Below are 13,781 nucleotides of genomic sequence, written 5' to 3' on the forward strand. Positions count from 1 at the left end.
CAATCCCAACCGCCACCTCTATGATCTGAATGCTCCCGAAGCTACCGAGCTTTCACATACAAACCCGTCTGCAGACGAGTTCGAAGAAATGGAGCAAGGTGATAACGCTCCTGAACAATAATCAGTCCCGCTCAACCCTTCCGATACTGCAGCTGGCCCATCCTCCCGACGTCGTCGACGAAGAAGGCCTGCAACCAACGACGACATCATGGATGCTATTGATGGTATGCAAGCACAGAATCTCGAAATGATGCAAATGATGCGCCAAATGCAACAACAGCAGGAAGAGAGGAATACCATAACCGATCAGCGGTTCACTGAGTTGTTTAGCAGGTTCGACAACTTAGACTTACGTCAGCGATCACCAGGCCCAAGAACAAGAGGCGGAAGGCAACCTTAACTTTTCTTTTTCCTTTCTTTTTTGTATTTCATTTCTTTTCCTTCAAACATTGAGGACAATGTTTTATTCAAGTATGGGGGGGGGGGGGGGGGAAACCATGTTCTTTCTATCCTCCATTTTCCTTTTCAAGTATGTATCTTTCTTTTCATTGTTATTTCCCTTATAAAAAAAAATATTATTATAATATAGATTTATTTTAAGTTAAGTCCCTAGCGTGAAAACTTTCTATTATCTATTCCCCTCAAATTTTCATGAGCCATAATAACAGAAATTTAACACACCCAGTAAGTATAAAGGTTGCTTATTTTATAAAACTTGAGTGAAATCAAGACAAAAATTATTACCATAACAACGCTCTAAGAACCTCAACATGTCAGATCAGAATGAGTACCTATTATACCAATCCCTTGAACTTTTAGTTTCATAGTAACCCCGAGTAGTTTATACGAGAAGTCAGCACCATCTTAATAGCAAACTACGTGGAGAGCCGATGAATATAAGTGACAAAAAAATATATATATACATATCAGGAAATGCACTAATTAAGTTAGGTGATCCTTACCAGATCATTTAATCTAAAGGTTGCAGATCATACAAAAGCATAATATGAGAGATCCATTATGAGTTGGTTCAGCAGGTATCTGGTACTGAACTTGGTAGGGCGGACTACGGTCCGATCCCCCGCAATTTGCAATGGACTGAATAACGAAGTTATCCGACTTATGTACCAGAACTTCTAGCAAAAAAAAAGGATCAGAATCACTAACCGGTTACTCCACTATGTGCGCGAAAAGATAAAGGGCTTAATGTGATTTCGCTAGAATGAAAACGGGTGAAATAAGAGTAAAGGAACTAGGACAGCTATAATGGCATTACTTGAACTGGTTCGCATAAGGTGAGGTTATCTGAGGTTGTGACGGTGGTTGTTGATGTCAAGATTAAACTCAAGTTACTTCTAAACAAAGTTTACATGCAACCTAGTACGAATTGATGTGTGTTTTGAAATTTCATCTGGCTAAAATTTTTAAAACAAATTCTATACTGTATTTTGCTTGAGGACAAGCAAAGATCTAAGTATGGGGGAGTTTGATAACATGAAATTATATCACATTTTAGGACTTAATTCAATTAAATTATATTATTATTTACTTTAATTTATTTCATTTTATCAGATATTACGTGGTATTTCCTTTCTATTTATCTCAGGTAGTCTATTTGAAGCAAAAGTAAAAAAAGGAAGAAAAGGAGGTGCAAAAAGAAGTTTTTGGAAACAAATAGCAAAAGCCAAGCCCAGCCCAAAGAAGGCACAAGCGTTGTGCCTGTGACGAGCGTCACAGAGGCTGGGACGAGCGTCACGCTGTATACACTTGTGTGACAAGCGTCACACATGGTGTGACGGACGTCACACCATTCCCCTACATTTTTGCCTTCAGAGACGTTGAGTCCTATTTGCACGCTGAATCCTATTTCCACGCCTATCCCTTCGTTACGTGAAGACCCCTTGACACGGACTACTTCTGAAGACCGTTACGAAAAGTACCAATATAAATACCAGCTTTGCAAACCCTTCGACGGTTCCACGCTTCCAGACTTTTTCCAGCTTTCGCTTTTTCGCATTTTTTCTTTTTCCAGCAGCTTAAGCATATTCCTTATAGTACTTCTTTTATAATTTTTATATTATTTCTTTTGCAATTCTATTTTCTTTTCTAGCACTTAATTAATTTTTCGCACAATAGTTTCTACACCGGAAACTATTGTGTACCTTTTTCCGGATCTAACCTTACGTTAGAATCTAGTTTTTTATTCCTTCGCTTTATTTTTCTGCCTAATTGAAGAACTCAAGAAAAAATCCAACCGGTCTGTGGTGGAGTGTTCAAGACCGCTATTTAATTATTCAGGTTCTTTATTTATTTGTTGAATTTATATATGCTTGTTTTTATTATTAATTTATACTGCTTGCCTGCGATGAATCTGTTTATGCATGCTGATTATTTGGATCTGTTGAGTATGTCTGGCTAATTTATTTAGGTATCGGTATGTAAAGTAAGCGGAATAAGGAATCAAAACTAAGTTGGTTAAATTTTATTTAAAATTAAAGTCACTCTTTTCATGGCCTCAATTTATAGCATTAATCCCAAAGTTTTTGTACGAGAGTAAAAGACATAAAGAAGTTAAAATCAATAGAACGAGAGTTTGAGGTTTTGACTGGACAGTGTAAATTGGACATTAATTCTAGATCAGGGCGAGAGCAATTTCTAGAGTTAATTAAATTCTAACCTTTTTCAAAAAGTATCTTTAAAGATTGAATGTGAGGACGAGAGTTAAGCGTTTGAATTTAATTATATAACCTAAGTCAACAGAGCGAGAGTTTGAGATAAGGGTGTTTAAACGATTAGTGTTTTCTTAAAAAGAGTTTCTATAGATTCTATTGTTTTCAAAAAGTGATTTTGGACTTAACTAATAAGTGACAGCTACGTTAATATAAAGTCATGGTCTATTCAACAGAGCGAGAGTTTGAGATAAGACTTTTAATCAATAGTATCTACTGAAAAGATTTATTTTAAAAACCAAGAAACCAACGAAGATTTGATTCCCTAATTACGACGAACTACATACCGATATCCGCTTATTAGATATTAATTTTAGATCTTATTTTAGTTTTAGCTTTTTCCCCCAAAAATCAAAGTATTACCTGCCTTAGCTTTACGAAGTAACCTTAGATAACGGTATATTGATTCATAAGTCCCTGTGGGATCGATATCTTTTAAAACTACGCGATAGAGTTGTGCACTTGCAGTTTGTACCCCAATTCGACTCATAAAGTCGAGCGATCAGAACCCATCTGGGGTTCCCATGAGATACCATAGGGAAGACATGATTCCCTTGGCTCAACTGATTCTGTTGTTGGTTCTGACAAACATCAAGCCCAAGTCTCATCCTTCTACCGTGCCGATCCCAGTGGCACACTTGGTACACAGCATCCTCACGAACGTCCAGATTGATGTGGCGAGGATTATTGCTTTGGAGCTGAAGTCTGTGATTGAAAGCGGGCTAAAGTCGGGGGCCCGAGTGAATTGTCCCCTGGCTTTCCCTTGCCTAATCATGGATTTGTGCCAGCAAGCGAGGGTGAGGCTACCTTCTAAGGGTCAAGTAAGGATCCCGCCGCCCATTGATGACCGTTACGTGGCCAAGTAATGCAAACCGAAGAATGTAAGAAGTAGTTCAGCTGCTGAGGTTACCGGGGCTTCTGATGGTCCTGGTACTTCTACTCTAGGATCCGATCCTTTCCAGCAGGCTGTCTGCAATTACAACTGGGATTGGATGGCGGCAACTCAGTGCGCCATGCTCGATATGCACGATTCTATGCAGCTGCTACAGTTGCAGATGCGCAACCCCTCCAGAGAGCATTCTATGATGACACGTGAGCAGTTTCTGCAGCACGCTAGTTGGCCTATGGACAGGCCTGTGTTTGGAGAGGGGGCGGGTGCTGGTGCTTCTTCTGGTGCTGCTGATGATGCTGAAGATGATGATGATGATGATGATGAGGCTACCGGTTCTGAAGTCGGTACTGATGAGGGTTATGAGTCCGTGGAGGGCTAAGTTATTTTATTTTTCATATTATGTTATATTTCTATTGTATTTTCAGATTTGTGTATTTTGATGTTGGTTATGTACTTTTGGGGTGTTTTGTCCCCCATGAACAATTTTAAATTTTGAAGTAATATTATTTATGTTTTAAATTTCGTTTGTTTTAATAAATTTTTGGTTGGTGGAGTGTCAAACCTTCTAGATTGGTTGCTCCTCAAAGAAGTATCCAATGAAGGTGCATTCGAGCTTGGATGGCAATGATAAAAATAAACAAGTGAATAATGCTAAGGTACATGGTTACCTCCGGCTAGAATTTTAGAATGCATTTAGAACTTTACTCTTTTTTTTGTAATTGAATATTGTCTTTTTGCAACATAATTGAATGAATGTTTCATCTAGGACTTAAAACCACAAATTGTGAGGAAACCTCCATTGTACACTTAAATGCTGGATTCTAATAAGCTTTGTTGATTCGTTTGATTCATGCTTTGTCTTTTATTATTGTGAATATGTGGAAGCAATTAGAAATGATCAAGGCACTTGTTTTTTATCGAGCACAACCAGTTCCAAATACAACTTACCTGTGAGCAGAGAGAGTATTCGTCAATCCCTTTGAGCTTAAACAGTTGAATCTCAGCTTGAAATAAAGTGAGATTTCAAAAATCTTTTTTCTTGAAACCCGGAAAATTTTGATAATTGTTCTTTTGCCGTAAAAAGTCAAGAGCATTCACTTAGGGTGAGTAAGAAATAAGTTGGGGAGAACAAAAATGAGAATCGGTAAGTGCCACAACTCTTGAAAAATCAAGCAAGCATAAGAAAAATATATATATATAATATAGAAAAGAGAAACATCTGTTTTGTAAATATGATGTGAAAGAAAAAAATATATAGAGAGAGAGAAAATGAAAATGAATGCTTGCTTGGAAGAAAAATAGTGAAAAACAAAAATTGAGTTGTGAAATAAAAGTTGTGAAGGTTTCAAATGAGAGACAAATGGAACGAAGTTGAGATGTGTGAATAATGTACCATGAATGTCTCTTTTGCATCGGCAATTTCGTTTTCAATGGCCTTAGAAATGACCCTTGTTTGTTAACCTAACCAAGCTTCAACCGAAAAGTCCTTAGTGATCTTCGTGCTTCCACATTACCATTTATAATTGTTAGACATTGTATGAATTGAATTGATTTCTTCATTGTTTGTTGGAGAGTGAGATTATTCACGCGGTTGCAAACGCGTAATTTCTTTAATCCTTATTCGAAGAGGAGAGATAAGGTGATTCATTCAAGATGATATTGTTGTGGATAGATACATATTTCGCATTGCTACTAAGTTTTAGTTCTTGTGTATTATTTTATTCTAACCGTTGGAAATTTGTATCTGCTGATTCGCTTGTGTTTGAGCCGTTTTATCTGATTTCGGAGAAACCTTTTTCTTAATGCAAATCCTCTTGTCCTTCAAGAGGCATACTTTGCTTGAGGACAAGCAAGAATCTAGTTGGGGAGAGTTGTTAGATGCCCAAAAGTGCTTATTTGAGCTATCAAATATGGGCATCTTTCACTCCATTTCCTTGCTAAAGTGTTCAAAACCACCTTTGTTTTAGATGAATTGCAATACAATGATAAACGACATTGGTACCTTTGATTTGTGTGTTATTGTGCAGGAATTAGGCATGAAATAATAGAAAATGAAGCCACAAGAAAGTTGGCAAAGGGACCAAAAAAGGGATGCATTCATCAGCTTGCTCGCTAGGCGAGGGCTGTGGCGAACAACTCGCTAGGCGAGCACCCAGCGAGAACTCAGCGAAGAGCTCCAGTATTTTACAGTAGCAAATATCAACAAGCTCGCTAGGCGAGCAACCGGCGAAGATGGTAGCGAATACGTCCATACTTGGCCAAAAGCGCAGCCAGCACTCACTCGCTAGGCGAGCCATTAGCGAGCTCCCAACGAGCAATTACAGTAGCAAAACCTCCTAAGCTCGCTGGAGCGAAGAGTGAAGCGTGTGCTTCGCCTAGCGAACATGCCAATCTGACTTAGGATATTTCTCTGGGCGCAGGTGCCACAGGTGCCTCATTTTGGGGCTCGCTAGGCGAGCCATTCTGCTCGCCTAGCGAGCATGACAGCTCAGTAGCAGCACTATAAGTAGCAAGGGCTACTTTTTGGAGCCATACTTTTACACCTCCATACTTTTGTACTTTTTAGATATTTTCCAGCATTGCTCTAGAGATCTTTTGTGACCTAGAAATCATTTCTCTTCATCTCTTAACAATCTTTCACAAAAAGAAGGTGGATTCCCATCCAATCTCGATTATTCGACTCGGATGTTGATCAACCTTCTTCCGAAACTTGTTGACCAAGCTACCATGAAAATGAGTAGCTAAGTTCTTTATTTTGTCAAGGTTAGATGTAGATGATCACTAGCTTTGTGTGTAAATGGGATGATCTTCATTTGTAAACTCTTTAATGGTGAATATATGGTGAAAACTTTGTTTTATTGAAAACTCTTTGTGTTGGTTTATGATCGAGAGATGTTTACCAACTCTTTACCTAGGTTTTCATCCAATCTTGTTTGTTAGCTAGAGATAGTAATGAATGATTTTGTTCACCATAAGGTTGAACCAAAAAGTTGTCATTTTGATAAATTGTGTTAGAGATAAACAATGGATCAAAATGGGAAAACTCACAATGTGTGTTAGAGATAAACACATTGGGAGGACCTTGTGAAATAGTTTATCATCTAAAGGAGTTTATAAGTTTTGTTGATCGAACATATACATGCAAAGTGATCGTCGAACCCTAACTTTGGCAATATTTCTCAAATATTAAAACCAAATCTTTTACCGCATTTTATCACACTTTTATGCAAGATACCGTGACTAAAACCAAAAACCCCCTTGTTACTACGAGTTAAGAATTGAAACAACTGTCGAAAGGCGGCGATATCTCACAATCCCTGTGGAGACGATAACAAAAACCTGACACTTAAAATTACATTCAACAATGCTCAGTGTAATCCTCAACAGGATCAAGATTCAAGAGGCGGTCTCAAGAGTATATCATATATTTTCTTCAGTAAAAGTTGCTTTCATAAGACTATCATTGTTATGATGATTCTCAAGACGAGTTTTCCTCCCCAGCAAGTGATTGATGTGTGAGTGCGTCTTCTGTTAGGTGTGTTTTATATGATGTCAAAATTAGAATACTTTAGTGTTTATGTATATTGGACGGTATCCTCTGATTCTCTATGTGCATCTTAGCATTATGAAGCATAAAAGTATTTAGAAACATCTTTGAAAAGGTCTCATGCATCAAACATGCATGAAAATCAATTTTTGTGAAAAATTGCATTACAGGTCGACACATGTAGATGACAGGTTGACCTACAGGTCGATACATTCGTGAGCAGGTCGACCTATAGAAAAACATTTATGGCTATAGGTCGACACATGAAATTTATAGGTCGACACATATACTGTAGTATTAAAGCCTGTAACTTCTATATTATATGCCGACTCCTCAGATCAACACATAGGTGTCGCATCGCGAAAAACAACCGGCGGAAAAAGACAAACAAACAGAGCTGTCACCGTGCGTTATTTATCCCAAAGGAGGGAAAGGAAACGCTCGAAGTAAACCTGAAAAGGAAATGGTCTTACGACCGGAGATTACAGGGTACGGGAGTCGGTTACGCAAGGGGAAGGTATTAGCACCCCTCACGTCCGTCGTACTCGACGGGATCCACGCTCAGAAGAATAGAATAAGGTTGCTAAATAACTGCTCAAAAAGAATGCACACACATTGGAATAATAAAACACAGATGGAAGAGATGGAGGCGGACTCGGCAGGATGTCGCATCCTGAGCCTACCTAGTTTGTCAGAAACAAACATCAGAGTCAATGTAGTTCGGGGAAATGGGAATGGGCTCGCTAGGATATCGCATCCCATGCCTACGTATCTCATCTGGAATGAGAATCAGAGTTACCGTAGTTCGGCTAACGCACGCCGAAAGAAACACTGAAAGGAGGGAAAAAAATAAATGGTGAGGTTAATTTGAAAAAACGCTAGAGGCTGGAATCGAAGTGAGGATGGCGCTTTGAACCAGACAAACCCTAGTAGGTTGTACGCGTATGGTACGCGTACGGTACGTGGTGGTTTCCACCGTCTTCTTTGCAAAGACGGCGGAGCTACAGTGATGCGCTTCAAATTTTTTTCCAGATTTGCGCAAAATCTATACCAATCGAAAGCTTATGCTATGAGGAATACAAATCCAGCATCAATTCAGTCTAAATCATCATGAACAAGGCGAATCGAATCAAAACATTATGGATCTACAAACTTTAATTCAACATATCTCCATGAATACTCAACCATTTTTCATGAAATTTATATCAGTGTAACCAGCATGAAAAACTCTACAAGTCTATGCACATAAAATCATAAATTAAGAGGTTCGAATTTTTGACCTCTTGAAGATCAATCAATGGCAGCAACGTGTTCAAGGCCTTGCAAGCTCCAGAATTACTCCTATATTGATGTTATGAAGTCTGAAGTTGAAATGGAAGCTTGAAACGAACTAGATCTTGATTAATTTGCCATTTCCATCTTCATGTTCATGTATGGAGTATACACAATTCTTCACCAATTTCCACAAAAAATGACGGATTCATGCTCCAAATTCCATGCAGATGATGGATCTATCAAGAAAATGTGTGGTTGTGTGGAGAAAATTTGAATTCCAATGAGAGAAAAATTTGGAGGGAAGAGAAAATTCTAGATCTAGAAAATGTGTCAACTAAAAATTCTGTTATGATTTACTATTTATATGCCATGTTAATTACCATGCTAATCCTAATTTGTAATGGTTAATTAGGATTAGTGATAATTGGAATGGAATGCAAAAAATGGAAAATGATGTATCATGGCCATGCACCACGTGAATAGTAGCATGCAAATGCTCACATTCACTTAAAACCATCTCATAAACATAATGCAAGTGGAATTTTACTCATGTGATGCACCAAATTTGAATTTCTCAATTTCCCTCCAAAATGCACTTGAATTAGCACATGATCACATGATGAAATTTCATGCAATGCCATGAATGATTTGGAAAATATATGTCATGAGGAGCAAAGTGCAAAAAGAGGCACTCAATTTGGAGTTATGAGTCAAAAGTTATGGCACTTTGAAGTTCCAAGCATACTTGATGATCATTATGCCATATCTCCTCAACCATTCATCATAAATTCATGATCTTGGATTTTTTGGAAATGGGAGAGAGAGATCTACAAATTTCATGTTGGACAAAATTTCATTTGAAGCTTCTTTGATGATGTAAGATCAAGTTGAATTTGATCCAAAAACTTTCCATTTTTGGAAACTTTCAATTACAGGTCACTTTCCATTTTTGGAAACTTTTGATCTGGCTTCAAATTCTTCAAGACATATATTTGTAATGACCAATGAAACCCCTTTGAACATGAATGAGATGTATCAAACCATCTCTCCACCTCCTAGCCCTCAGTTGACTTTCTGTTGACTTTCTGGTTGACAGATGACTTAGAAGTGCTCTGATCAGCTTGAGCCTCAACCACTTGAGGAATTGGCTTCAGAATGAACCTTGGCTCATATAAACTCAATAGGATGATCATGTGATCCCACTCTCCATAGAATACCTCATCTCCTTGAAAATCACTAATTGGAAGAATGCAACTGATTAGGGTTGACCAGAGGTCAAAACCCTAATCCTAAGGAACCTGAGCATGAACAATGAACCCCTTACAGATGACAATAACCATGATGATGATGATGTACCCTTGCAATCAATATAATACTCAACCTCCTTGAGGAACCAATAAAACCCTAATTGAAGAGCAACCCTCAGATGATTGATCATCAATTCAATAAGACCCTCAGGCATGAATCTCTTAACCTCTCTATCTTCTGAGAAAGACTTAGGAGGATGACTTTCTTATTATCACATGATATGCAATATGCAAATGCCTAATGTCCTACAAAATGAAATGCAATATGCTAAACTAGTCCCAAGAAGAGGAGGGCAAATTTTGAGGTGTTACAATAGGGAGCACATAACTTTGACGTGTCGACACATGACCTTGAACAGGTCAACATATGTATCAAACAGGTCGACATATAACTTTAATAGGTCGATCTATACGATTAAGTTTTTCAAAAAATAATATTTTTTCAAAGTTTTGTGCATTCCTTTTTGCCTCCACTCACCCCATGCATATAAACACATCATACATGCATCACTCTCTATTAAGGTTTCTAGAGTGAGTAAAACCTACATGAATCTAGGGTTTCAAAGCATTATATTCATCTTCAACTCCATCTATGCATACACACAATCAAACTACACATAATCATTTTTTGATAGGGTGCTATCTATATTAGGATTGATAACGTCCAATTAGGTTTGTTGTACCGCAGATGTTGGGTTGAGAACTTTGAGGAATTCAAATCAGAAAACCGAGTTAGGGTTTTCCTTCAAGATCTCTTAGGGTTTGAAGGTTTTGGACAAGATTATGCAATTCAAATCCAATCGAGTGAACGCCTTGGGATAAGGGGTTCCTTGCAAGGGAGTAGCGTGAGACGGTGGATTGTGTTGGAAAATCTTGGGTTTCAACAAGTGTGCATTTGAGATTAATTCAGTCGGGTGAAATCCTTGGGACAAGGAGAGCCTTGCAAGGAAGTAGTCAGAACATGTGAATTGAAGCGGACTTTTTGGTTACTTGATCAATCTTTGATCAAGGGTTTTGGAGGTGTTAGAGTCAATATCAAACTTAGGGTTTATGGGATTTGATCTCTTCATCTCTTGTATACATATATTTTGCAAAGTAAGATTTATTATAATATCTCAATTCGAATTCAAATTGAGGGAAGACCTATCCAAAAATAAATCCTTGTGTACTCTCGTTCTCTCTACCTCTTTTATTTTTTGGTTTGCAAATTATCGATTGCATTGATCGATTGATCAACATAGTTTGAATCATTTTTTTTACTACCTTTCAAACTTGTGTTATTATAGTGATCACAAACCATTTGGTTGTGATTGGATTTCTAAGAACAACGAACACCATATAAAATTTTAAACATTTTTGATCGCACACTAAGTGTTCTACAAATTGCTTTACTTACATTTTTGTGCATTTTGATCATTGGAGATAGACTTGTCCTATTGTAATGTATTCAATAAGTTATGTTTAATTACTGTCGATTGACTTTGATTATTATCATAACATTGACACCTTTATGCATATCCGAGCTTTTTGATAGCAAGTTCGGTTAAACGATTTTTGATCTGGGAAATATTCGAAACTAGCTTCCATGTCATATATTTTAAAACCAATATTTAATTCAAGTTTTAACTTGTGATATATTCACCCCCTCTAGATCTAGACATATCGTCTAACAAGTAGTGTCACGAGCTCCAGTTGATTTCATGCTTAAGATTTTCTTATTAGATAATGGCTACCGAACCTAAAGGGGCATATAATAGAGCACCTATTTTTACTGGTGAGAATTAAGGATATTGGAAAGCTTGTATGTGTATCCATGTCAACTTCGTTGATAAGGGTGTATGGGATGCCATGATTAAGAGTCCTAACAAAATTACAATGATCAATGGTGAAGATGTCACTGTACCTAAACCGGAAATTCAGTGGGATGATAATGATAAAAAGTTGTGGTCACATGATTGTAAGGCACAAAATATTCTCATATTCGCTTTAGGTGTTGATGAGTATTATCATGTTTCCCATTATGAAATCGCCAAAGCTATGTGGGGCACATTGGAAGTTGCCTATGAGGGAACTAATAAGGTCAAACAAGCTAGAGTCATCACATTGAATCAAGATTTTGAACTCTTTTGTATGAAGCACGCTGAAACCATTACGGACATGCAAAAGAGGTTCCCACATATTATTAACCGGTTGAATGCTCCAGGTAAGCCTATTTCCAATGATATTGCTACTAATAAGGTTTTGATATGTCTTAACGGGGAATGGTAACCCAAGGTCACCACTATCAAAGAGGTGAATCATCTTAAAATACTTGATCTCACTACTTTGTTTAGAAAATTGGAAGAGCATGAGCAAGAACTCACTTGCTTTGAAAAACATGAAAAAGAGTATGAAAAGAAGATGAAGAAAGATAATGGTAAAGACAAGGAAGAGGTAAAGAAGTCCATTTCTCTAAATACTTCTAGTTCAAAGTCCTCAAAGAATGAGCTTAATGATTATGAAGAAAAGGATGACAAGAACTCCGATGATGATGATTTTGGGTTATTTGTCAAGAAATACCAAAGGTATAAGTCAAGCATTCCGAAAGGAACTTAGCCAAATTTAGAAAGGAATCTAAGTCTTCAAAAGATTCTGAGAATGGGAAAGAAAAATTTAGAAGCTCTTGTTATAATTATGGTGAAGTTGGTCACTATAGATTGGAATGTCTCATGATTAAGAAAGACAATGAGAAATGGAATCACAAGAAAAAGTATAACAAGTCTAGAAGAGCATATGTTGCTTGTGAGAGTGCGAGTGATTCCTCAAGCGATGACAACTCTACTTCGAGTGTAGAATCGGCCTGGGTTTGTCTTATGGAAAATGGAAAGAAGAAGAAAAATGTAAGTCTTTCTAAACTTAAGTCTAGTAGTGATTTATATTATTCTCAATTACAAGATGCTTTTGATAATCTTCATAGGGAAGCATTGAATTCTTTTAAGAAACTAGCTTCACATGAAAATATATTCTTACAATTAGAAGCTAAGGTCTTAAAATTGGAAAAGAAATTGGAAGAAATTTAGCCATTTATGCTAGATGTTCAAAAGGACAAGATTGAGGATGAAAAGTCTTCTAGGTATGGTTGTGAATCTTGTCATGATTGGCAAGAAGAAATAAATGTTCTTTGAGTCAAATTATACAATACCTTACAACCTAAGATTGAATTTGTTATTGATCTGTCTAAGTTTAAAAGGTCTTTGAACCATTCACATAAAAAGCATAAAAAATTCAAAAAGGATTCAAATGACAAAAGCATATCTCATCGTAACATATCTTGTCATTATTGTTGCAAGAAGGGTCATACTATTTAAAATTGTAATTTTAGGAAGATTTTTGTTCCTAAATAAGCTTCTCAATGGTTGCCCAAATGCAATCTTGATTTCACTCGCTTCCAAGGATCCAATGAAAATTGGGTACCTATTTCCTTTGTTTGATTCTACAGGTTGAATGTCTTGAATTTACCGAAAAGATGTGGTATCTAGATAGTGTATGCTTAAGACCTATGACGAGTGACATATCTCTATTCATTGAATTTATGCCAAAGAAAAAGGGGTTCGTTACTTATGGAGATAACAACAAATGAGCTATACTTGGAAAAGGTAGTGTAGGTAATCTCTCATCTACTAATATCTCTGATGTTATGCTTGTTGATGGTCTTAAACACAACCTTCTTAGCATTAGTCAACTTTGTGACAAGGGTTTTAAAGTCATTTTTACTAATACTTGTTGTTTATTTAAGGATAATGAGAAGAAGGATTGATTGTTTAAGGGCTTAAGGGTCAATAATACTTATATGCTTAATTTAGATGATGTATCCATGGTTGGTACTAAGTGTATTTCTACCTTGAGTGAAAACTCTTGGTTATGGCATAAACGTTTAACTCATATTAATTTTGACTTACTAAACAAGGTAGCCTAAAAAGATTTAGTAATTGGTCTACCAAAAATGAAGTTCACGAAAGACCATCTATGTGAAGCGTGTTAAATGGGGAAAC

The 13,781-nt window shown here is 37.0% G+C and overlaps 1 protein-coding gene across 1 annotated transcript; it reads left to right on the forward strand.

Moving 5' to 3' along the window:
- The first annotated feature begins 11,625 nt into the window (after positions 1-11,625).
- Positions 11,626-12,018, forward strand: LOC127093607 (uncharacterized). The gene has a single exon (XM_051032553.1). The coding sequence runs from the start codon at positions 11,626-11,628 to the stop codon at positions 12,016-12,018; it is 393 nt and encodes a 130-aa protein (XP_050888510.1).
- Positions 12,019-13,781: the final 1,763 nt, after the last annotated feature.

Source organism: Lathyrus oleraceus, chromosome 1 (genome assembly GCF_024323335.1).
Source record: "Lathyrus oleraceus cultivar Zhongwan6 chromosome 1, CAAS_Psat_ZW6_1.0, whole genome shotgun sequence".
Taxonomy (NCBI): domain Eukaryota; kingdom Viridiplantae; phylum Streptophyta; class Magnoliopsida; order Fabales; family Fabaceae; genus Lathyrus; species Lathyrus oleraceus.